The sequence below is a fragment of the Nannobrachium achirus genome, assembly GCF_963921795.1.
Source record: "Nannobrachium achirus genome assembly, chromosome: 20".
In the NCBI taxonomy this organism is placed as follows: Eukaryota; Metazoa; Chordata; class Actinopteri; order Myctophiformes; family Myctophidae; genus Nannobrachium; species Nannobrachium achirus.
Window position 1 is genome coordinate 27,291,206 of NC_137827.1, and position 20,741 is coordinate 27,311,946.

Genomic DNA, 20,741 nt, shown 5'->3' on the forward strand with positions numbered 1-20,741 from the left:
ATATTATCTAGAGCTGCACTGTCAATATGTGGCCTATTATGCTTATTGGTCAAATATTTCACCTGTACAATTATTACAGGTCAGCACAACAATATACAGTATCTGCCTTTAGCTCCAAACAAACAAAACAATCTGTCCCTTCCCCTCTCCAAACTCTAATGGCAGCAACTTGGCAGCTTTGTTTAATATAATATTCAATGAAGGGTTACTACATATTGTGTCATATATTGTATATCACCAGGTTATTATTTTTAATGATATAATATAAAATATGAAACTCGAATAATCAAAAGCACATGCCTATACCTTTTATATCAGGTTAAAAAAGATTCTTGTAATGTCTCGCTGAAAATAGAGTATCAAAATAAACTCATACAGGATACAGGAGAAGCATTTTTAACACTACTGTAGCCTACATACGGTACAGTAACAACCCATGCATTTTACACATGTCGTCATATTTTCCTGTCGCACATCAGCAACTGATGATATAAGTGCTTCCGGTCTACAGATATCATAATACACCAATACCAGATACATTGCAATCTAGCATTGGACCATTAACAGGAGTGTAACAAAGCATTAGAGATGCCTGATTACATGAAACCTTCAGATTCAATCCTGACCTTTGGGCACATTTAGAGTACTGTTTGGAATGTGAGCTATTTCTGATCATCTGAGATTCAACTGTCATCCAGCCATCCAGCTATGTTGTCTGGGAGACACCCACCCCCCGGCCCCAACACACACACACACACACACACACACACACACACACACACACACACACACACACACACACACACACACACACACACACACACTGTCCATTATTCCATTATTTATTCAGCATTTGATCCACAGACCACAGACCACCATTGGTCAGAGTAAAATGACCCGTAAGGGTCTATTTTACACTCTCAAGAGTTAAAGATCTATAGGGTTGGTCACCAACTCGCCATCCTTTAGATGGGGACCACCTGGAACCCCTCAAGGACCCACTGGTGGTCCTTGGACCACTGGTTGAAAACCACTGCTGGACATGAATAACACCCTCACTACCTATTGTAAAATAACAAAATGAATGAGTATAGTCTTCTTTGTGATCAGTGTCACTGTAAAGCAATGGTTCTCAACGTGGATTCCATGGATTCTGTGGGTTCCTTTATGGGGGTCTAAATTGACCCATACAAGTCTGTAACTCTGACAGTGTACAAATGGAACCAAATTGGTTAATTTGGTTCCATTTGCATACTGTCAGTCAGAGTTAAGGGGAGACCTTGACATTTGAGAGTCTGAGAAACAGTTCTATATACAGTACTCACCTTGAGCGTGTCGTTGTGGACGTAGCCGCAGCCTTCTCCAGGTGGGACCCTGAGCAGCACCTGGGCCCCCTCTGCCTCAGCCGACCGAGGGGCGCATACTGTAGTCCACCGTACCAGGGCCAGACGGAGCGGACAGACAACCAGCTCCAGGGCCGGGTGTGGGGGACAAGAAAGGAGGAGGCTATGATATGTTTTGGTTTAGTTTTTTAGTTTTTTTGTATGCGTTCCCAAATGAGTGCAAAGAAGAAATCCTGTTGTCGCTCCAGTGACAGTGACACTTCCACAGTGAGTGCAGTGAGGAAATAAACAGATAGACACGGAACGCAAAAAGGAAAAACAAATCACAACAAAAGCAGAGAGAGAGAGAGATGTGTGTGTCTGGTTTCTGTGGGAATCAGAGCATGTGTGTGAGGAAGAGCAGAGGAGGGGGGAGCAGGAGGAGGAGGAAAGTAGGATGGGCTCCACGCTCTCCATGGCACCTCCCCTATATGAGTGTAATAATTCCAAGCAGCTGGTTTTTCAGGTCCTGCTGCCGGGCCCCTAGGTGTGCCGACAGCTGTTGATCAAAAAGCAGAGCTCCCTCCTCCATGCTTTTTCTTTTTTTCTCGCGTGATGACGACGTGAGCCTGAGCCACAGCCAGACTGTTTCATGCCCCCAGGATTCCACTTACTACTGTACATGCAGTGGAGAGGGTGTGGCCGGCTGCGTGGACCAGTCTCTCTGTCTGTGACAGTCTTTGACTGTGTGTAATTGTCTCCACCAGCCAAAGGCTGAGGGAGAGTATGTTTTCCCCTCCGTCTGTCCGTCCGTCCGTCCGTCCGTCCGTGCGTCCGTGCGTGCGTCCGTCCGTGCGTCCGTCCGTGCGTCCGTCCGTGCGTCCTCGCAGTTTGTGAGCAGCTAATCTCTGGCGCCGTTGGCCCGGTCGCTGCCAAATTAGCACACACACTCCCTGGATGCCAATTCAGAACCTCTGCCCCACATTTTTCAAATCAGCCTCATGGTGGCGCTATAACAGGCCGATTTGTGTGGCCTGGTTGTTACCAGCTAATCTCCGGCGCCGTTGGCCCGATCGCTGCCAAACTGAGCACACACACTCCCTGGATGCCAAATCAGAACCTCTGCCCCACATTTTTCAAATCAGCCTCATGGTGGCGCTATAACAGGCCGATTTGTGTGGCCTGGTGGAGACCTGTGCTCGTTTTTCCCCTTTTTTCTCCTGAAGCAAGAAAAGAAAAAACATGGTATTCATTTAAGGTCATGCATGAGAGGAAACACATGTGTGTGTGTATGTGTATGTGTGTGCGTGCGTGCGTGTGTGTGCGTGCGTGTGTGTGTATGTGTTTGCACACAGATAGGTATGTGGGGTTCAGAGATGTTATCAACACAATATCCTTAATCTTCTCTTAATCCCCCTCTTGTGTGTCCAGTCGTAAATGAACCATGTGAATTATTGCAGGTGTGCAAAAGGCCACCGATTGGGAGCACAGAAAATACATACAGCCAGGTAATATCATATTTCCACCTCTCTCTTTCCGTCGCTTGGAGGGAATATTCTGTTTCAAGCTAAACAGACTTGGCGAGTTGCCCCTCTGAATAGGAAAGCAGCATGTTTTCGTGAGGACTCATTTTTTGTCTCTCTACCTGTTTGCCTGTGACTAACTGAGTATTGCAACAATGTCTTTGTCTCTTTCCACTTCACCAGATCCTATTTCACAGTGTAGATACAGGTTACAGGATCTAAAGATATTCCCAAAAAAATGTTCCATTTGTGCCCTCTCAGAGCTAGACCCTTAGGGTCCATTTGGACCCCTGCTGGGCCCTGGACCAGACGATGAGAAACAGTGCTATAACACACCTTCCAGTCTGTCTCCAACCATTGCCAGTGAGTCGTCAGGAGTGAGCCTCATGTTACCTCCAAGGGCTAGGTGGTGCCCGTGACTAGAAATCAAGTCTCTGTTGCTCCTTTGTGAGAAAGTGTAACTAAACTTCATTTAGGTGGACAGACATGGTTCTGTGTAGGCTGAAAGCAGGCTTACGTGCCTGCAGCCTTCCTTGATATCCCACATTGACATGGTGGAAGCTCTTTTTATCGCAAGCACTGCACATTAGATGAATATATACTTCCACAGCTCTAGATCAGATTTCACTGTCACGAGATAAGAATCTATTTTTCACAATGGAATCTAGAGTACCACTGTGTTTTTCTCACTATACTGCAAACAAGAGCAGTTGCTTATAGTTAGATTTTACAGACTTAAGTGTCATTTATGAATTAGTTATTGCCTTCAATGTTGAGAAAGGTAATCTATATACTGTAAGCTCTCCGTATAGGAATAGGTATAATCATCCATACATCCATAAATTACCCAAATGTAACACTGTGTATGCTGCACAATAATGTATATAATCTTTTAACAAAACCTACAAAATATTCTTTAAGAGCTAATGCATTACTTAAAGTTCCTGAGGCAAATCTGAAGTTTTTCACCTTTGTAACTGTAGATCATGCCTTTAAGGAATGCAGATACTGGGCCCATTAGCACCCATCAGGTCCATGTTAACCTGATCTGTTCCCCTTAGGTGTGCACACGTAGTCACGTTCAGACGTACTTCCTGGTCACTAAAACAGTAAGGGTCATTGTGAAGAGGAATTCCCCACTCTCCCTCAGCAAGAAGAGAGGGGTTTTTGTGTTGCGGACAAAAAGAGACACAGCGGTACAGAATGTGCCTCATCATCACTGACTCGTTAGTCCTCCCAACCTGGAAAAGTCTATGAGCCTCTCACTGCGGCACCTCTAAATGATGATGGACAGAAGGCATCACATCTGCCATGCAGACGTCTTTTAAGATCATGAATCTCTAATTGGCCTTTTAAATATGAAATATCAAAGGACTCATTATAGAACACAGACAAGTCACTTAACCATCACTCGCATTGAATTGGAAAGGTTTGTAGGTTTTCAAGAGAGAAAGGAGTTAAGATTTATTCATGTGCCCCACACAGTATACTGTACATACATTTAAGAAGCTATTGTTCCCCACCTTCACATACAAGGAAGTGGATGTTGAGCATGGTGTGTTTGTTGTTCTTTGCGTAAAAACTGTCAGCTACTGTACCACATTCCTTTTGTTATATTGTTGTCTCCACCAGCCGAAGGCTGAGGGAGAGTATGTTTTCCCCTCCGTCCGTGTGTCCGTCCGTCCGTCCGTGCGTGCGTCCGTCCGTCCGTGCGTCCGTGCGTCCTCGCAGTTTGTGAGCACCTAATCTCAGTCGCCTCTGCCCTAAATTTTTCAAATGGGCCTTTTCTAGCGCCACCTAGTGGCCGATGTTCGCAAAACACATTTTGGTGCACTAGTCTTACAGATTTTGGCCAAAAATCCTACAAATCGGTAGGCAGTATCTCCACAGTCATGTGATCGACACGGATCTGTCCGATTTTGCATATTCCATCCTGATTGGCTAAGATTGGCTTCCAAAGTTTGTAGGATTGAGCCGTTTGGAACAAATTGCCTCAAATCCCAAACGCAAAGTGCAATCATCATGAAATCGCGCACACACGTTCCCACTAGGTCGAAGAAGAAATGCCACTTAAAATTTTTGAAATCAGCCTCATGGTGGCGCTATAACAGGCCGATTTGTGGTTTTACCTATAACTCCACCGATCAATTTCAAACTTTGCAAGCGCACTCCCTAGAAGCTAACGATAAACCTTTGCCATGCATTTTTCACATAAGCCTTTTATAGCGCCACCTTTGGGCCGACTTATGTAAAACACATTTTTGGATATTACTCCTTGAGATTTTATCCAAAAATCACGCAAATCGGTACACAGTATCTCTATAGTCATGTGATCAAGTCCGATCCGTCTGATATTTCATATGCCATCCTGATTGGCTAATATTAGCTTCCAAAGTTTGCAGGATTGCACCACCAGGACGCACAGCCTGGTGGAGACCTGTGCTCGGAAGAGCACTGCTTCTAGTTCCATTTGTTTCCTGTAAGTAATGTAGCTATGGTTTATGATTAGAAGCAGAACCAGAGGACAGATATTACTGCCAGTTAAATACATTGCTGTGACAGGGGGCTATCTGGCCCTAACCCACATCAGGGCCCTCTCACAGCACTGTCACAGGGATGTTACAGTACTGGTCACTTTGTCTCCATCTGGTCATTGTGTCTCTGTGGTACTGGTCAGTATCATGGTCAGTATATCACATCAGTATAATGTAAAATGGTACTGACCATGATACATGATACTGACCGACTGGCATGATACTGACCATGATACAGTACTGACGTGATATTGACATGAATAGTGAAATGATACTGACATGATACTGACCATGATACAGACCATGATACTTACATCATATTGACCATGCTACTGACAAGATACTGGTTACACCAATTGATAAATGTTGTGTCAATTGGTGCAACCAGTATTCTTTCCTGAATAAAGTGAGACTGAAAATCAAGCATGAGGTCAAATTAACTTGGTGTTTTATTTAATTGCACCTGATAACAATGAATCAAGATAGAAACGTAAGAAATTGTGAGTGAGTAGTGAATTGTTGTGACGGGGCCTGACGTGCCTGTGACAGGGCCTGCGACATCAGACCCCTCTCACAGCACTGTGTGACAGGGATGTCAGGCCCTGTTACGCAGTGCTGGGAGAGGGCCTTGATGTGACAGGGTCTGACATCCCTGCCACAGACATATCAGTTCCTGTCACATCAGGCATGATGTGACAGAGCATTAATACACAATAAAGCTTACATTTTAATTTGGTTAGTGGGGGTGGGGGGATAAGGGACCTGGATATTGGGTAGAGGGCACTGGCCCAAAAAAGGCTGAGAAACACTGACATATACAGTAGACAAACAATACTGCCTGACCAGCAGCTTCGAATGCATGCCTCCTCTCCTCTCTTCTTATCTGTTCTCCTCTTCTGCTCTCCTCTTGCTGCATTTTAATATGAATTTCCTCCTTTGACTAACATCTTTTTGACAAATGAGTAATGAAAAATGTTTTTCGAAGTGTCGTCGCCATTGTCTTTTTTGTGTTTTTTTGTTCTTCAGATTTTTTTTTAATATTATTATAATTATTTTGTTCTTCCCACCTTTCAGGTCATTCAGTCATCAGTTGTTCTCGATGACTGATGGAAAGAATGTTACTGTTGTGTTGAAATGAACGAGCCATAAAGTCTGCAGTTTAGTCTTCAGGGGACATGTGAGGTGCAAAGTGCAAGTGACATTACCACTTATTCCACTTCACATTTCTAGCATACCAAGCAAGATGTAAATACACCGACTCATCTTGTTTTTCACTGCAGTGCTAAAGGTTTTTCCATGTACTCTACAGCAAAGTATGACACACCCAAGCTGCTATTGATCCACTGGGAATCCACCGAGGAACATTTCAGGGGATTTAGTTGTTACACGGAAAGTATCTCTTCTAAAAATAAAATGGTTGGGATATATGAAAGGATAAAGGGTAAAGTTAGTGGGCTTATAGCTATATGACTTTGTTTAAAGGAATATCCTACTTCCACCCCTACAATGATGTTTTTTCTATAAATTACTCTTCTTGAATTCATGGAGATTTCTTATTTGCCACGTTCCTAAATGAACAATCCAAGACTGAAGAGAATATTTGATGAATGGAAGGAAAATAGGGTCCCAGCTTAAAAACAGCAAAACCATATCAAAACGAATCTGTAGACGCCAAAGCCTATTTTCTTCAATTCATCAAATATTCTCTTCATTTTTGGATTCTTCATTCAGGAACATGACATTCGTAAGAAAAATTAAACAATTATCCATGGATTAAAGGTTTTAATGGGGTGAGTAATTGATAGGGGGGAAAAAGTCATTTTGGGGGTAAAGTACTCCCAATATTATTTTTATGGCAGTTAATGAGGGCTACATGATTCTGAATGTACATTCATACCGTTAATTTGGGCTTATGAATCAATTTTTACATAATTTCAAAGAATGAGATGTGCTCGTGAATTTGGCTCAAATTAATTCCACTTTCTGTAACCTGTTAATTCACAAAATAAAATTAAAGCCCCAAATAAACATAATTTTTAAGAATAAGTCTTTATATATTTCTCTATGTGAAACAAATGACAATCATACTACACAAATAGCGGTACTGTAAGAGTCAGAGAGACCATCTCTGAGAAATAAGTACAGAACACGAAAATACAGATACTGGTATCATAGAACTGTAAATTATTGCTTGTTTAGCTACTTTGTTTTCTGAATTTCTACGGTACAAGACACAATATTCATATTTCAACAGAAACAGTACAACAGTGACAAACGGTATTATTGACCTTTTAGTAGACTCCCCCCAACACCCAAAAGAAGAAAACATTCAAACAGTCCATTTCAACACGACACAATGAGAGTTGTTTTTTGATCGAGCATCGCCAGGACTTATATTTTTGTACAATTTTCCCTTTTTTGTACATGAACAGAAGTACAATTTTTCCCTTTTTTGTACATGAACAGAAGCCGTAACAAACTGCACACTGGGACTGGCCTCAGCAACAAAAAAACACTTGGCATATGTACATAAATATACACTTTTCTTTTCAACTGTGACCAGAAAATGCACCCGGTTTCAAATACCATGACTAGAGACTGCAGTAAAAAATACATCTGTATCCATTTCTCCGTCTACCCATGCTGCTTTTCCATCCATATCATAATCCATCTCAACATTTTCATCGGTCAGTGCAGCAAAAACTGCAAAAACATGTCAACGTGGTGCATCTCCACGAATGTTTGTTTTACTGTTCTAAAAAGATTAAATGAACGCAGCTCAAGGACAAACACGGTACCAAAAGACATTGACTTTGTTTAGCAGTTGTCAACTGCCACATCCCATCCCACCTCATCATAGAATATGATGGGGCCACAAAGGCCTCAAAGCCTGTATGGTACACTAGCAAGAGGACATGGACATTGGAGTGTTTCACCCACTGCAGTATGCTGGTGAGAAGGCTACCCAGGTGTTTAGCTTGAAAAAAAAAAAAAGACAATGAACAAAAGAACAAAAATAGAAAATAAATAAAATGTGCTTCCTACTTCTTTTCTAGCGAGATTATTTACACTGGAGAAAAAGTAACAAAACACTGACAGTAAAGTGCTTGCATGCAGACAGATTTGTATTTTGCTTACTAATATTGTTATAGCAAAAAAGTATGTTTTTTTTATTTCATGCTGCCTAATATGAACATGGTTTAGACTCATCACTTAGATCCCAAGAGCCTGTTCAGGACACTGGTCATGCTACTTCTCAAACACTCCATTGTTTCACTGAAATATTACAAGAGGATACAATCTGTGTTCATTTTTCTATAGAGTTCAATTGGATTTTTAATCTTTCTAAATGATATGGAGGAGGAAAAGCACAATTGAAAATATCTACTTTTAGTTTACGAAACATGTTAACCAATTTCTTTCAGCCAAATTGAGCAAAATAACATTGTCTCCAGACTCCAGGTAAGAAAACTCTATCTAATCTCAGTTTACCAGTGTTGACATAAGGTGGTGTGGGGTGAATGAGTGCTTTGGTTGATGTCCCACTAGGCTACCTTATTTTCCCTTTTGTCAGCAAAATGCTTTCAGGTATGTTATTGAATCTAAATGGACTATTTCCAACTAGGTGCTAGTCAGCTATTTACAGCAAGAAGAAGCAGCGTATTATACCAACCTGCAACGGGAAGCGGCAGAGAGCCGCACCGTTGCTTCGAGATATCAAGAGATACTCAGTGCAAAACAAGCAGTAATAGTAGTAATAGTAGTATAGGCTTCCGATGAAACCATGACATGTAGAAAGTAGGTTGATAAAACAACACAGTAGCATTAACGTGAATGAAAATAACTGTCCTCACAAAATAAAACACCCCATACTCCTTGAAGAAGACAAGGGGGGATGAGCTGTCTCTGACCTTTTTCAATTCCAACAAAACATTGTGGGTAAGACTGAACTGTCGGTCATCGAATGATGTGTTCAGCTTCCCTCCACCGCCTGGGCTGTCACGTCGTTAAGCTCTGCGTGTGGATATGCGTCATGCGTAAAGCGTCATTCAGTTTCCCTGTCATCACAAACAACAGTACAGAACACCTCAGCTCGCCAATTACGGTAGTAATTAAAGCATGCAAAAAACTGTTCCTGGTATAAAATACATATTAAGAATACACACCTAGTAGTTCGGGGGAAAACAACACCTCTCCAGATGAAAGAAAAGACAGAAGACAGAATTCAAAGGAAAACAAATAAAATTGCCATAAAAGAACAAGTCAAACAGCCACCACAACGTTTGTCGGTTACACACGGCACTCTGCCCTGTGTGTGACATGAAATAGATTCTGTTTTCCTTATATATGTGGTTAGTAGTTGTGTTTCTGTGAGTAATTTTTACATTTCTTTTTTTTTCAATACAATGCATGCAGACAAGAGAGGGAACATCACACAATCAATCCTGATGTTGAGCAGGCTGAAGCAATAAACCCAGCTGAAAGAATATATAATTCATTAACCTAAAATAGGAGGGGAAGCATGTCTTGCTTTTGAGGTATCGCATGTCCTCAAACAAAGGTTTTATTGCACGCACAACCACTGAAGAGAATAAGACAGAAGGAGAGGCAAGACCAACCAGCTAACCAAATAACTATTAACTAAGTAACTACCTAACTGACCAACTAACTAACTAGCAGAGTAGCGATGACAGCTGAGTGTGTGTGCGCGTGTGTAGATGACAGGTGCCTGGTGACGGGACAGTTGTTTGTCTCCCTCCGGGCTGGAAACGAGGGGTGTGGGGTGGAGACAGTACAGTACACCCCACCACGCCCCAGAGCCGACCACAGAATGTGATGAGAGTGTGTGTGCGCGAGTTTCTCATCCATCCCCCTTTTTTTGTCTTCGTAAAAGCCACCTCATTCCGTCGCCTCGCCCTCCACAAACACCATTTCTTGTCGTCGTGGTTGTTGTTGTCGTTGTTTGTTTGTTTGCTTGTGGTTGAACTGAAATGAGGGGCTTCGACGCTCTCTGTGGGTGCACAGAGACAAGAGAGAGAGAGAGGGGGCAGGTGTGTTGTGGGTCAAGGGGCGGTCGGGTGGGCCGCGCTGGGTGAGGGGCCACTTAGTTGAAGACTTTGGGGGGGCCGTCGGGACGTCTGGTCTGGACGATCTTCTGCTTGGGCTGCTCGCCGCCGCCGTCCTCCTCGGTCTCGCAGACGTGGACCACCACGCTGGGGGTGGACTCTGTCCCCGCATGGAGCTCATACTGCTCACCTGGACAGACCAAGGCATCGGGGAGTGGGTGGTGGGGGGTGGGGGATGGAGCAGGGATCGGGTACAGGGATGCAGTGTTAAGACAAATCGCTTTTATGTAACAGCCTACGCACAAAAAGGTTAAAGTGCACGTTAAGAACGGTGCAGCAGGCCCGGGTCCCTGCTCACCTCAGGTAGAGACAAGACTGTCAGCTGAGTGGTCCTTGTAAATCCTTAAAAAATAATGCAACCTGGGTATTTCAATTCTCTCGTCCTAAGGCAAGGGTCTTCAACAGGGGGTCCGGGACCCCTACGGGGTCCTCACAGTCACTACAGGGGGTCCTCCAAATGTGTGTGTGATAGAATTTTTAGTTTCTCCTTTTATATATTAACCACTTAAACCCTAGTGTCCTTATTCTGAGAACTTTAGCCAAAAATAGCAGATCTACAAGCTCACAACGCCTTGCAGCGCGAGGCGTTATGAGCTTGTAGATCGGCTATTTTCGGCAAAGAGGTTTGGTGTAGAGGGGAAAAGGAGCAGAGTAAAAGGTCAAGTTTATTAAGTAGTGAAAGTGGTTAAATATCTGAAAACACAAATTGACATGAATCCAAAATACACTGATGATTTTGCCGTCAAACTATGAAACTATATGTATCTATGGGTTGTGGGGGTCCCTGCTTCATCCAAGGGCTAAGGGGTCCTTGGCCTGAAAACGTTGAAGACCCCTGTCCTAAGGGAAACCCTTGGCTGAGGTACATTAGGCTTCTGGTCATCAAGCAGAGCTAATCTGGTACACTTTACCTATTATCCCCAAAAGCAGGAACCCTGTCCTTGGCAACGCCAGTCACACAAACGCCACACACACACCAGATTGTATCACAGTTTCCATGGCGATAGGACAGCTGGCAGGCAGGCAGTGTGAAACAGATCTAATGGCTTCCCACTCTGCTGCCAAACAGAGAAGAGACAGGAAGTGAAAAGCAAGGCCTCTTTTGTACTGCCGTTACCAAAGGCAGTTGGCAGAGGGAGTCAGCGCGCTGCGCTGCAGCCGAGATGTAATCTGGTTCAGAATGCCAGGAGTATAAGCCCAAGGAAGAGCCTGTTTCCTGATGCCTGGTGTCCCCATGGTAACAGGAGAATGTGGCAATGGTGGCCTTCTAGGCCAGTGTTTCTCAACCTTTTTTCTGCATGGGCACACTTTTCATGTCCCAAGAATCCATGGGCACACCAACATAATACCGGGGTGTAAATATCGTCACTGTTGGGAAGAAACCTTGTATCTCCAAGTTTCAAATTTGTACGTTTCTTCGCAAAGTAAAGCCCTGCTTCATCATACAAGGCTGTCGCACAACTCGACCGTGAGGCGTTGTGTGCTTGTAGATCGGCTGTTTTCACTCGTTTAAATCATTTTTTTATGATAAATACAATACTTGCTTTCAAGCAGTTTCAAGGGACACACGTACTTCACCCTTCTCAGGGGCACACCAAAGGTCCCCAGGCACAGTGGTTGAGAAACACTGCTCTAGGCTGAACAACGTGTATACGTGTACAGGTGTGTGTGTGCGCGTGAGTGCGTGCGTGCTGTGTGCTGTGTGCGTGCACATGAGCTTACAAGTGTGTTTACAAGATATGTTGAAATGTTTGTATTTGATAAAAATGCTAATTCTAAAACACAGTCATGCCCAAGAATGAAGTGATATTATCTTTCGCCTACTCGGCCAAACACACACACAGACTTACACAGTATCTGATGTGTGGTCGGTGACATTTGTAAAGGTTCCCGCAGTCTTCAATATTGTCTCATCAACAAGACAGATAGAGATAACCTTACACTGGCTAGAAATACTGCCTGGGCATAATAAAGATGCTTGTCAGAGTGAAAATAAAAAACATCTGCTTCAGATTCGTTTTTTTAACCACCTTGAGAGTGCTAGGATTGAAAGTCCTCCCTGGTGTAGTTGAAGTAAGCTGTGATGATGGCTACCCCTGAAACTATGATTGCATGAGTATTCTGCTGCACATTTAGTTAGTGAGCATCACAACATTATTGTCATGCATGTTGTTGGGAAAGTGGGACTGAGTTACTAGGGCCCAAGTTGGAGGGGGCCCTAATTATTTAGCTATTGAAAAATAGGAGATATACAAGCTCACAGCGCGGCACCGAGTGCCGCGCTGCGAGCTTGTAGATCTGCTATTTTTGAAAAGTCGTGAAAATTGGTGGAAATCTTTGAATATATGTATTTTTTAGCGAACATTTGTAACTCAAATTTTGCTTCTGGGGGTCCCTGGAACTAAATATTTTGAGATGGGGGTCCGTGGCCAAATACATATCATTTTGGGGGTCCTTCACATGAAAGGTTTGAGCACCAATGACATAGAAACATAGGTTTTTCAAAAAACCTTAGAAGGATTTGAACTATTCAAAGACTTGCACAAGCAATTTAAAAAAAATAGCAGATCTGCAAGCTCGCAGCGTGGCACTCGGTGCCGCGCTGCAAGCTTGTATATCTGCTATTGTTCAACAGTTAAAGCATAAAATGTGAGTGAATCCTTGTACGCAGGGCCCAGACACCCCTGTTTGCTGCTGTTAATGTTAGACACCACTTAACACCAGAAAGCTTCCTTTTGTGAACATAATATTCAGCTGACATTTGTTTGCTCATGATAGCAACAGAATTTATTACCAGGCTTGTTTGAATGCTTGATTCTGACTGGTCAATCGCTGAAATCAGAGGTCTGATATTCCTTGATAACAGACCGCTCCGCTCTATCCACAAGTTTCCGCGGGAGTTTACTGGAGACCATCAGGACCAAACTTCCGGGTTTAACAGCAGACATACAAGCTCACGTCGCGTCGCAGATGCAACCCGTTGTGAGCTTGTAAATCGGCGCCGGAAGTTCGGTACAGACGTCTGCGCAATGCACTATGGGGCGTTGGAAACTCGTGGATACCAGATCGCTGCCTAATCAAAGGCTCAGAACACCTGCTGCAGTCAGGCTGCACTGCGTGAATCTTATGCTGTACCAACATGTCAGCCATGTAAACAAACACACAGCGACATTTAGAATTAAACGTTGCTCTCAAGAATGTTTTTAAAAATATTTTAAGCGAGAAATAGACAACGTAGTATCAGAAAATGGATGGATTCTATCTAATCAGCACTTCCTTGTTTTCCAAGGCGACCGTGTTGCGCTGGGGGGGACGCCATGCGCAACACTTGTGGAATACTTTCAGCCGTCTGTAAACAAGGAAATACTTTGTTTTGTTTTTAGTTTTGAGTCAAATTATAAATTTTATTTAGTAGCCGGGTAAACGACAGGCTCCTTGCGCCTCGGGGAGTTATCAGGCTGTCGGGATGTTATTTATGGAGAACCACCGCGGAGCCAGTCGTTATCCCTAACATATTAGCTATCCACCTCACCTTCCATGGTGTTTCCTATGGTGATTCCCTGTCTTCTATATGGTATCGGTGCTTCCTATGGTGTTTTCCTGTCTTCTATGGTACTTCCTAGGGTGTGTCCCTGTCTTCTATGGTGCTTCCTATGGTGCTTTCCTATCTTCTATGGTACTTCCTAGGGTGGACTGTCTTCTATGGTACTTCCTATGGTAGACTGTCTTCTATGGTACTTCCTAGGGTGGACTGTCTTCTATGGTACTTCCTAGGGTGGACCGTCTTCTATGGTACTTCCTATGGTGCGTTCCTGTCTTCAGTGGTGCTTCCTATGGTGCATCTTCTCTGTCTGTGACAGGGAAGCCCCATAGGAAGCACCACCCTTCAAAAAAGGCTACTCATATAAGCCTTTGTATTGATTCATTCAAAGCTGTGGCACGTGTTGACTGAGAAGCATGAACTGACTTCCTGCTTAGGCCTATTTGTTACAGGTTACGGATGCTGACCAGAGACAAATGCGATCAGATGTTTTGATTACTTTGTTCACTGAGGTAAAGTAGCTGGTTTCAATCTCTGTCCCAGTGCGTACCAACCTGGTCCCAGCTTAGCAACTGCACAAAGCAGGTCGTAGTTGATGACGGGGGTCGCGTCTTCACTCTGGCTCCAGCCCACAGGTGGAGAAGCAGGCGGTGAGATCAAGAACTGCTTGACAGGCTCAGGAGGGGCGAGGTACGACTTGTCGACAACCTCGCCAGTGTTCTGGACCTATCAGAGGTGAGAGAGGGCAGACCATGAGAGTTAAAGGGATATTCCACTTTCAAAAAACTTTTTGTCATTGTATGGTCTAATCAGGCTTGTATGAACACCCTGAACAGTTTTTAATTTTCTTCATTCAGTATTTAGATATTTGATGTAAATGTTACTAGGCCCTCCAGGCCAAGGGCCTCTCCCCACACACACTCATTGTAACTTCAAACTCCATTTTAACCATGATAGATTCATTAAAAACACCCATTATTTTTTCTGCTGACTCATACTACCCTCCTAATACGTGAGCAGGCCATGTTTTTTCCATAACGTTTTTCATGTATTTTTTATATATTTTTATTGCATTTAATTGTTTCCATTTTCCCAAAGAATTATTAAAAATACATGAAAAACGTTATGGAAAAAACACGGCCTGCTCACGTATTAGGAGGGTAGTATGAGTCACCAGAAAAAATAATGGGTGTTTTTAATGAATCTGTCATGGTTAAAATGGAGTTTGAAGTTACAATGAGTGTGTGTGGGGAGAGGCCCTGGGGCCTGAGCGTGCCGGAGGGCCAGATAACATTTACATCAAATATCTAAATACTGAATGAAGAAAATTAAAAACTGTTCAGGGTGTTCACACAAGCCTGATTAGACCATACAATGACAAACAGTTTTTTTGAAAGTGGAATATCCCTTTAAGTCACGCTAAGGAATGGAGATGAGGGAGAGAGAGAGAAAGACTGTTACATCACTCAGCCGAATGGAAACACGTGTCATAGCAAGACAAACACAGCTAATTAAAGAAATTATAGTGGGTATGAATAGTGAGTATTCATTTAGGTTCAGTTAAAAAGCATTGACAATACTAGACTATCATCTCTTTGACACGTCCAGTGGTGCTTTGGGATTTTCTTTTCAGGGCGGACAGTCAAAAATTGACGTCACGTGCACGCGCACGCACGCGCCTCTACAGACTATTTAGAAAGAAAGGATGTCAGCAGATATAATGGTGAGAAAACAAAAACGATGTTTTCTAGTCTTAATTATATTTGCATTGTTACTTAAGATTGTATTTTCTAGTTTCATTTAATTCATTTAGAAAATGCTGCGCTGCAGTAGAGAAACAAAGTTTGCTTTGAACGAATCTCAAACAGTAGCCTAATACCACATTAATGGAGCCATGTATGAGGACACACATACCGGTACATCGACACATGCACATGCAGTCACCGCTGGAAACCTAGGTGTACAGTAGGCTACCGTATATCCATATGAACTAGCCCTTACCCGTTCAAAGATATGAGCTCCGAAATGATGTGCAGTGTGTGGGTTATGGGATGTGCACTGTGCACACAGTATATGAGGGATGGAAAGTAACTTTAACTGGCGCTTGCAAGATAATATGTAGGAGCATCAATGTAAGAAATACTCGTTTCGTTTAATGGCTACAGAGATACTGTGTACCGATCCGCATGATTTTTGGACAACATCTGTAACAGGGCCAAACAACCCCCCAGCCCGCCCGCCCACCCGCCTGCACACACACACACACACACACACACACACACACACACACACACACACACACACACACACACACACACACACACACACAGACATTTGGATAATTATATGTTTGATAGGGGGACTTGGGCTTGTGAATCAAGGGGCTAGGGGGGATGCGCTGCTCACCACTCGTGCTGTGTCCTGCTTTATAGTAGGCTACAGTGGATGAGGACGCTCAGTCGCTCACACATTCACCACTAGAAACCTGTTATGCAAAGTAGTAGCCACTGATTAAAGTACTTAGCCTGTAGTTCTCGCGGATCCGCGGGGTGAGGGGTTGTCGCGGCTCTCGCGGGATGGGGAGGTACTAGCCTGCACGCGTTTACACGCTCGGGCACCGTTCGGTGCCGTCCTGTGCCGACCGTGCATGTGGGAAATATATTGACCACACGGCCTTGAAAGTGCTACTGGACACGTCTATATGAAAAGGGTTAAGGTCTTTACACACCGGGGGCGAATTAGCGAATAGCGAATTTGCGAATAATTTTTTAAACCTCATAAAGTCAATGCAAGCTTCCACACCGACCACGAATTTCGAAAAAGCGTCTGTTATTTATTCGCTCTTGTTTCGAATTTAGCAAATGTTCGCAGGCGAACTCCTCTCTCTTTGTATCAAAGCAACCTCACTTTATCCTATTTAAAGAGAGAGAGGAGACAGCGTCAAGGGACCATCCCTTTGCATTGAGGCTGAGGGAACGTTTCTCCTTCTCCGTGTCGTCTCGTCTGGTGGAAAAAGTACTCAAATTTCTTACTGGTAAAAGTATGATTTAGGCTATATATGTTTTATTATAGGCTATTTATATCTGCAAAAAGTCTAATGTTTTAAAATAAATTGTTGGGTATAAAATACAATAGGATCCGAAATGTAGTGGAGTAGAAGGAAAAGTACTGGAAATTGGACATAGGCCTACTCAAGTACAAATACCTACAAGTACAGTACTCAAGTAAATGTAAGAGATATAATAAGATCAAATAAAACAATCAATTAAAAAGTATATAAAGTGTATATAGAATACAGACATAATAAAAGATACAAGATGTAAAACAAACCAATTAAAACATGAACAGACAAAGTAGATAGTAATCAAAGAAAAAAGAGTGAAAGCAAAAATGAAATTCACGTGAACGAGTCTGACCAATCTAGCATCCTTACGATGCTACTGTAGATAACTTATAACTTGTATGGTGCACTGTTCTGATGCCTGGTTGCTCTCCACAGCTGCAACCATCATGTATGCCTGTATGCAGCACGTTGTGATGGAATGCGTTGTAATATACTGCATACAGTAGACCACTATACGGTACATGTATGGTATTGGCTAGCATATGGTTTCCTGCACTGAATGCAACATGCTACTGTTCCTGTATCATGTATTTCAAGAGATAGTGTACTTAATGCAGCTTGTTAATGTTAACTTAATGTTGTTCATGTTAATAAATGCATGCATCAATGTCAGCAGCTACATGTTTGTCAATCTGGGAACCCATTTGGTTAAACACTGTTGGCAGGATTTGTATTTTACCAATATAGATATTTTGAGCGGTCCAGTGTAATACCCTTTTTTTCTTTAAACTTTTATCCCACGATTTTTGTAACCTGTGTGTCAATAAATTATTGTCTAATGTAATCCTGGGTGTTATACTCCCTCTGCCAACCTGGGGAGAGCAACGGACTGACCTCATGATTCCTTCTATGCATGAGGAATCCAAGCCACTTCTTTTCATCTGAAAGGGGGAGTTTCCCCGTTTGGACATACTGTAGGACACACGTTATTCCAACCAGTTCCTTTACCCTCCATCAGGCGCCCCGGCTGGCCAGGGGGAGGCACTATAGAGACCAGGATTACTGCATGTTTTTTGAGAGGGTACCTACCTACCCTAGGGGACACGGGGAGAACATGCAAACTCCACACAAAAAGGCCCTTTCGCCAACCTCACTTAAGGTATGAGCACTGATGAAGCGGAGGAGAGAACACGCCCCCAGCAGGAATCGAACCCAGGACCTTCTAACTGTGAGGCGACTGCCCTACCACTGTGTCCAGTGTAATTGTTACATCTTGGGCATTTAGGGATGTATTGGGGATACACTGTGTAGTCTATATGGGGCATAACAACTTTGTTGAAATATTAAATTTAGTTTTTTTGTGACTAATCGGTCTTCATCTTTCAATTCTCTGACCCTAGATTGCGTGTTTATCGCACGTAATTCAATATACAAAACAACCAAACAACCAACAGACTTATTTTAATGAATAAAATGTCATATTAATCTATTTCTGCAGCTGTTGGAGCCTAAGGTGTCTCCCATCCATCTCTTTCATTGAAGACATCTACTGGTTGACAATGTCAGTAAAGCCATTTGAAGCAGACGGATTGGACACACTTACAGACAGACTACAATTTACAGATTATAGCTTTAACATAATTCCATTTTAGCTCTGCCCCCTTAGTTACTTCCCTTACTTACTTCCCTCATTCTTACCTGGGCAAAGTACAGGCTGAGCTTGCTGCCACTAAACTCGTATCTCAAAGTTTCAAATTTGTAGGTTTTCGTAAATTAAAGCCCTGCCTCATCATACACGACTGTTGCACAAAACTAGTGAAAATAGCCGATCTATAAGCACACAACGCCTCGCAACGCGAGGCGTTGTGTGCTTGTAGATCGTCTATTTTCACTAGTTTGAATCATTTTTGAAATGATAAATACAAAGCGAACGGTTTTGGACATACAAGGTTTCCACCCGACAACGACGATATCTTTCTGTCTATTGGGGACGGCAGGGACAAAAAGAATATTCCTCCTGATTGCTCCGTCTGTCTTTTCGCTGTGTTCTTACCTGGGCAAAGTACAGGCTGAGCTTGCTGCCATTGAACTCTGAGTCGTGCAGCTCCTGGCGAGCACGTGCAGCAGCCTCTGGGGTGGTGAAGCTGATCCGAACTCTCCTGAAGCTCTTGAACATCTGGAAAGACGTCTGTTCATCATAGCCCCTGAATAACGCTTCAAACCTCTCCTGTAATAGATAGATAAAGGCGTATAAACACTCTGATGACATTTACATGAAAAAATGCAACCATTTGATAAGAACCATGGGATGTGCAATACCCTCCCCGGCAACCGCACGTGCACACACGTGCACGCACGAACGCACACACACACACACACACACACACCCACACACGCACGCACACACACACACACACACACACACACACACACACACACAATAACTGGATTATTTACTTCTAAGCACTAAGCCACCCAGCCGCTGCCGCGCAGTGAATTATGCACTGATGATTAGACAGGTGTCTACTGTAATCAGACACACGAAGAGTATTCCTATTGAAGCACTCTTGACAAAGCCATGAATATTAGTGAGAACTTGACTACGTATAAATCAATCAGTCAATCATCTGGAACCCAATCCCATCAGCTTCTCGGAAGGGATGGCAGTATATCACATGTCATACACTGTATCTCTCTGGCCACCTGGCTTCCTCTGTGGTGGCACTACGGCACAGGGACATCTGTTGAGCAGGCGGACAGTAATTTCTAGGTTATGGAGAAGAATGGGACGCTTTTCATTGTTGAGGTGGAGAGTCTGGTCATTTACAATTCAAATGAAATGACTGTTTGCTTACAGTTATTCATTTCAACTTCATATTACAATTAAGTTTATAACATTTATAGTGAATTCTATAGTGAATCTCAAAATTTATAACGATACAGTCTGTGTTGAAACTCAAGCTTTACTGCGATGGATGTATAGGTATTCTTCTTTTTTGTGACCGTACAATTTTTTTTTCTTCTTACTTCTCTGTAACGTTATCCTTGGGATAATAAAGGTATTTATCTGTCTATTCAGCAGATGCAATGCCATGATTTTGGCAATCTTTCTGTTTTTCATTCATCTCTAGTTACTTCTCGACCATCCCGATAAAATGTGAGAGGATGCCTTGCCTGTGTATGTACTGTTGCTTTCCCATTGTACGCTGCATGCTGAACAGACTGGATTTCTACCTCAACTCACATTGACATAATATCAAATTGCTTCGCTCAAAAACCTCATGTCCCACCCAAAGATGTACGGTAATTGTGCCAATTCTGCCAAATGGCGTATTGGCATGTGAATGAACCTCAACAACCAGGAAATGTGAAAGTATTCAAGACAATGTGTAACAGGTGTGAACAGACAGACAGGCTCACAGGAGCGAAAACATAATCCCTCGCCTTTCGCTGCTCCGGCATTACTTGTTATCCTTGCGAGGATAAAAAAAGTAACGCCTATAAGGATCATTATCAGGAGGGAATAGAACATGCTTTAAGTGGGAAATTAGATTCCAAGCTCCCTGTCCCCTTCCTACAAGCTCCTTTGATGCTATCGCCCGTCTCTCTCACTCTGTCTTCTCATTCCTTA

General features: G+C 43.1%; 1 protein-coding gene across 1 annotated transcript in view; it reads right to left on the minus strand.

Annotated features, from left to right (window-relative positions):
- Positions 1 to 10,483: 10,483 nt before the first annotated feature.
- rcan3 (regulator of calcineurin 3) overlaps positions 10,484 to 20,741 on the minus strand; it is a gene marked incomplete at its 3' end in the record, with an annotated part of 56,857 nt that continues 46,599 nt past the window's right edge. Inside the window, exons 2-4 of the mRNA XM_080750386.1 lie at positions 19,164 to 19,337; positions 14,601 to 14,772; positions 10,484 to 10,635 (exon numbers count right to left, since the gene is read on the minus strand). Coding sequence (XP_080606512.1) covers positions 10,484 to 10,635; positions 14,601 to 14,772; positions 19,164 to 19,337 — 498 coding nt within the window. The remainder of the gene's footprint in view (positions 10,636 to 14,600; positions 14,773 to 19,163; positions 19,338 to 20,741) is intronic.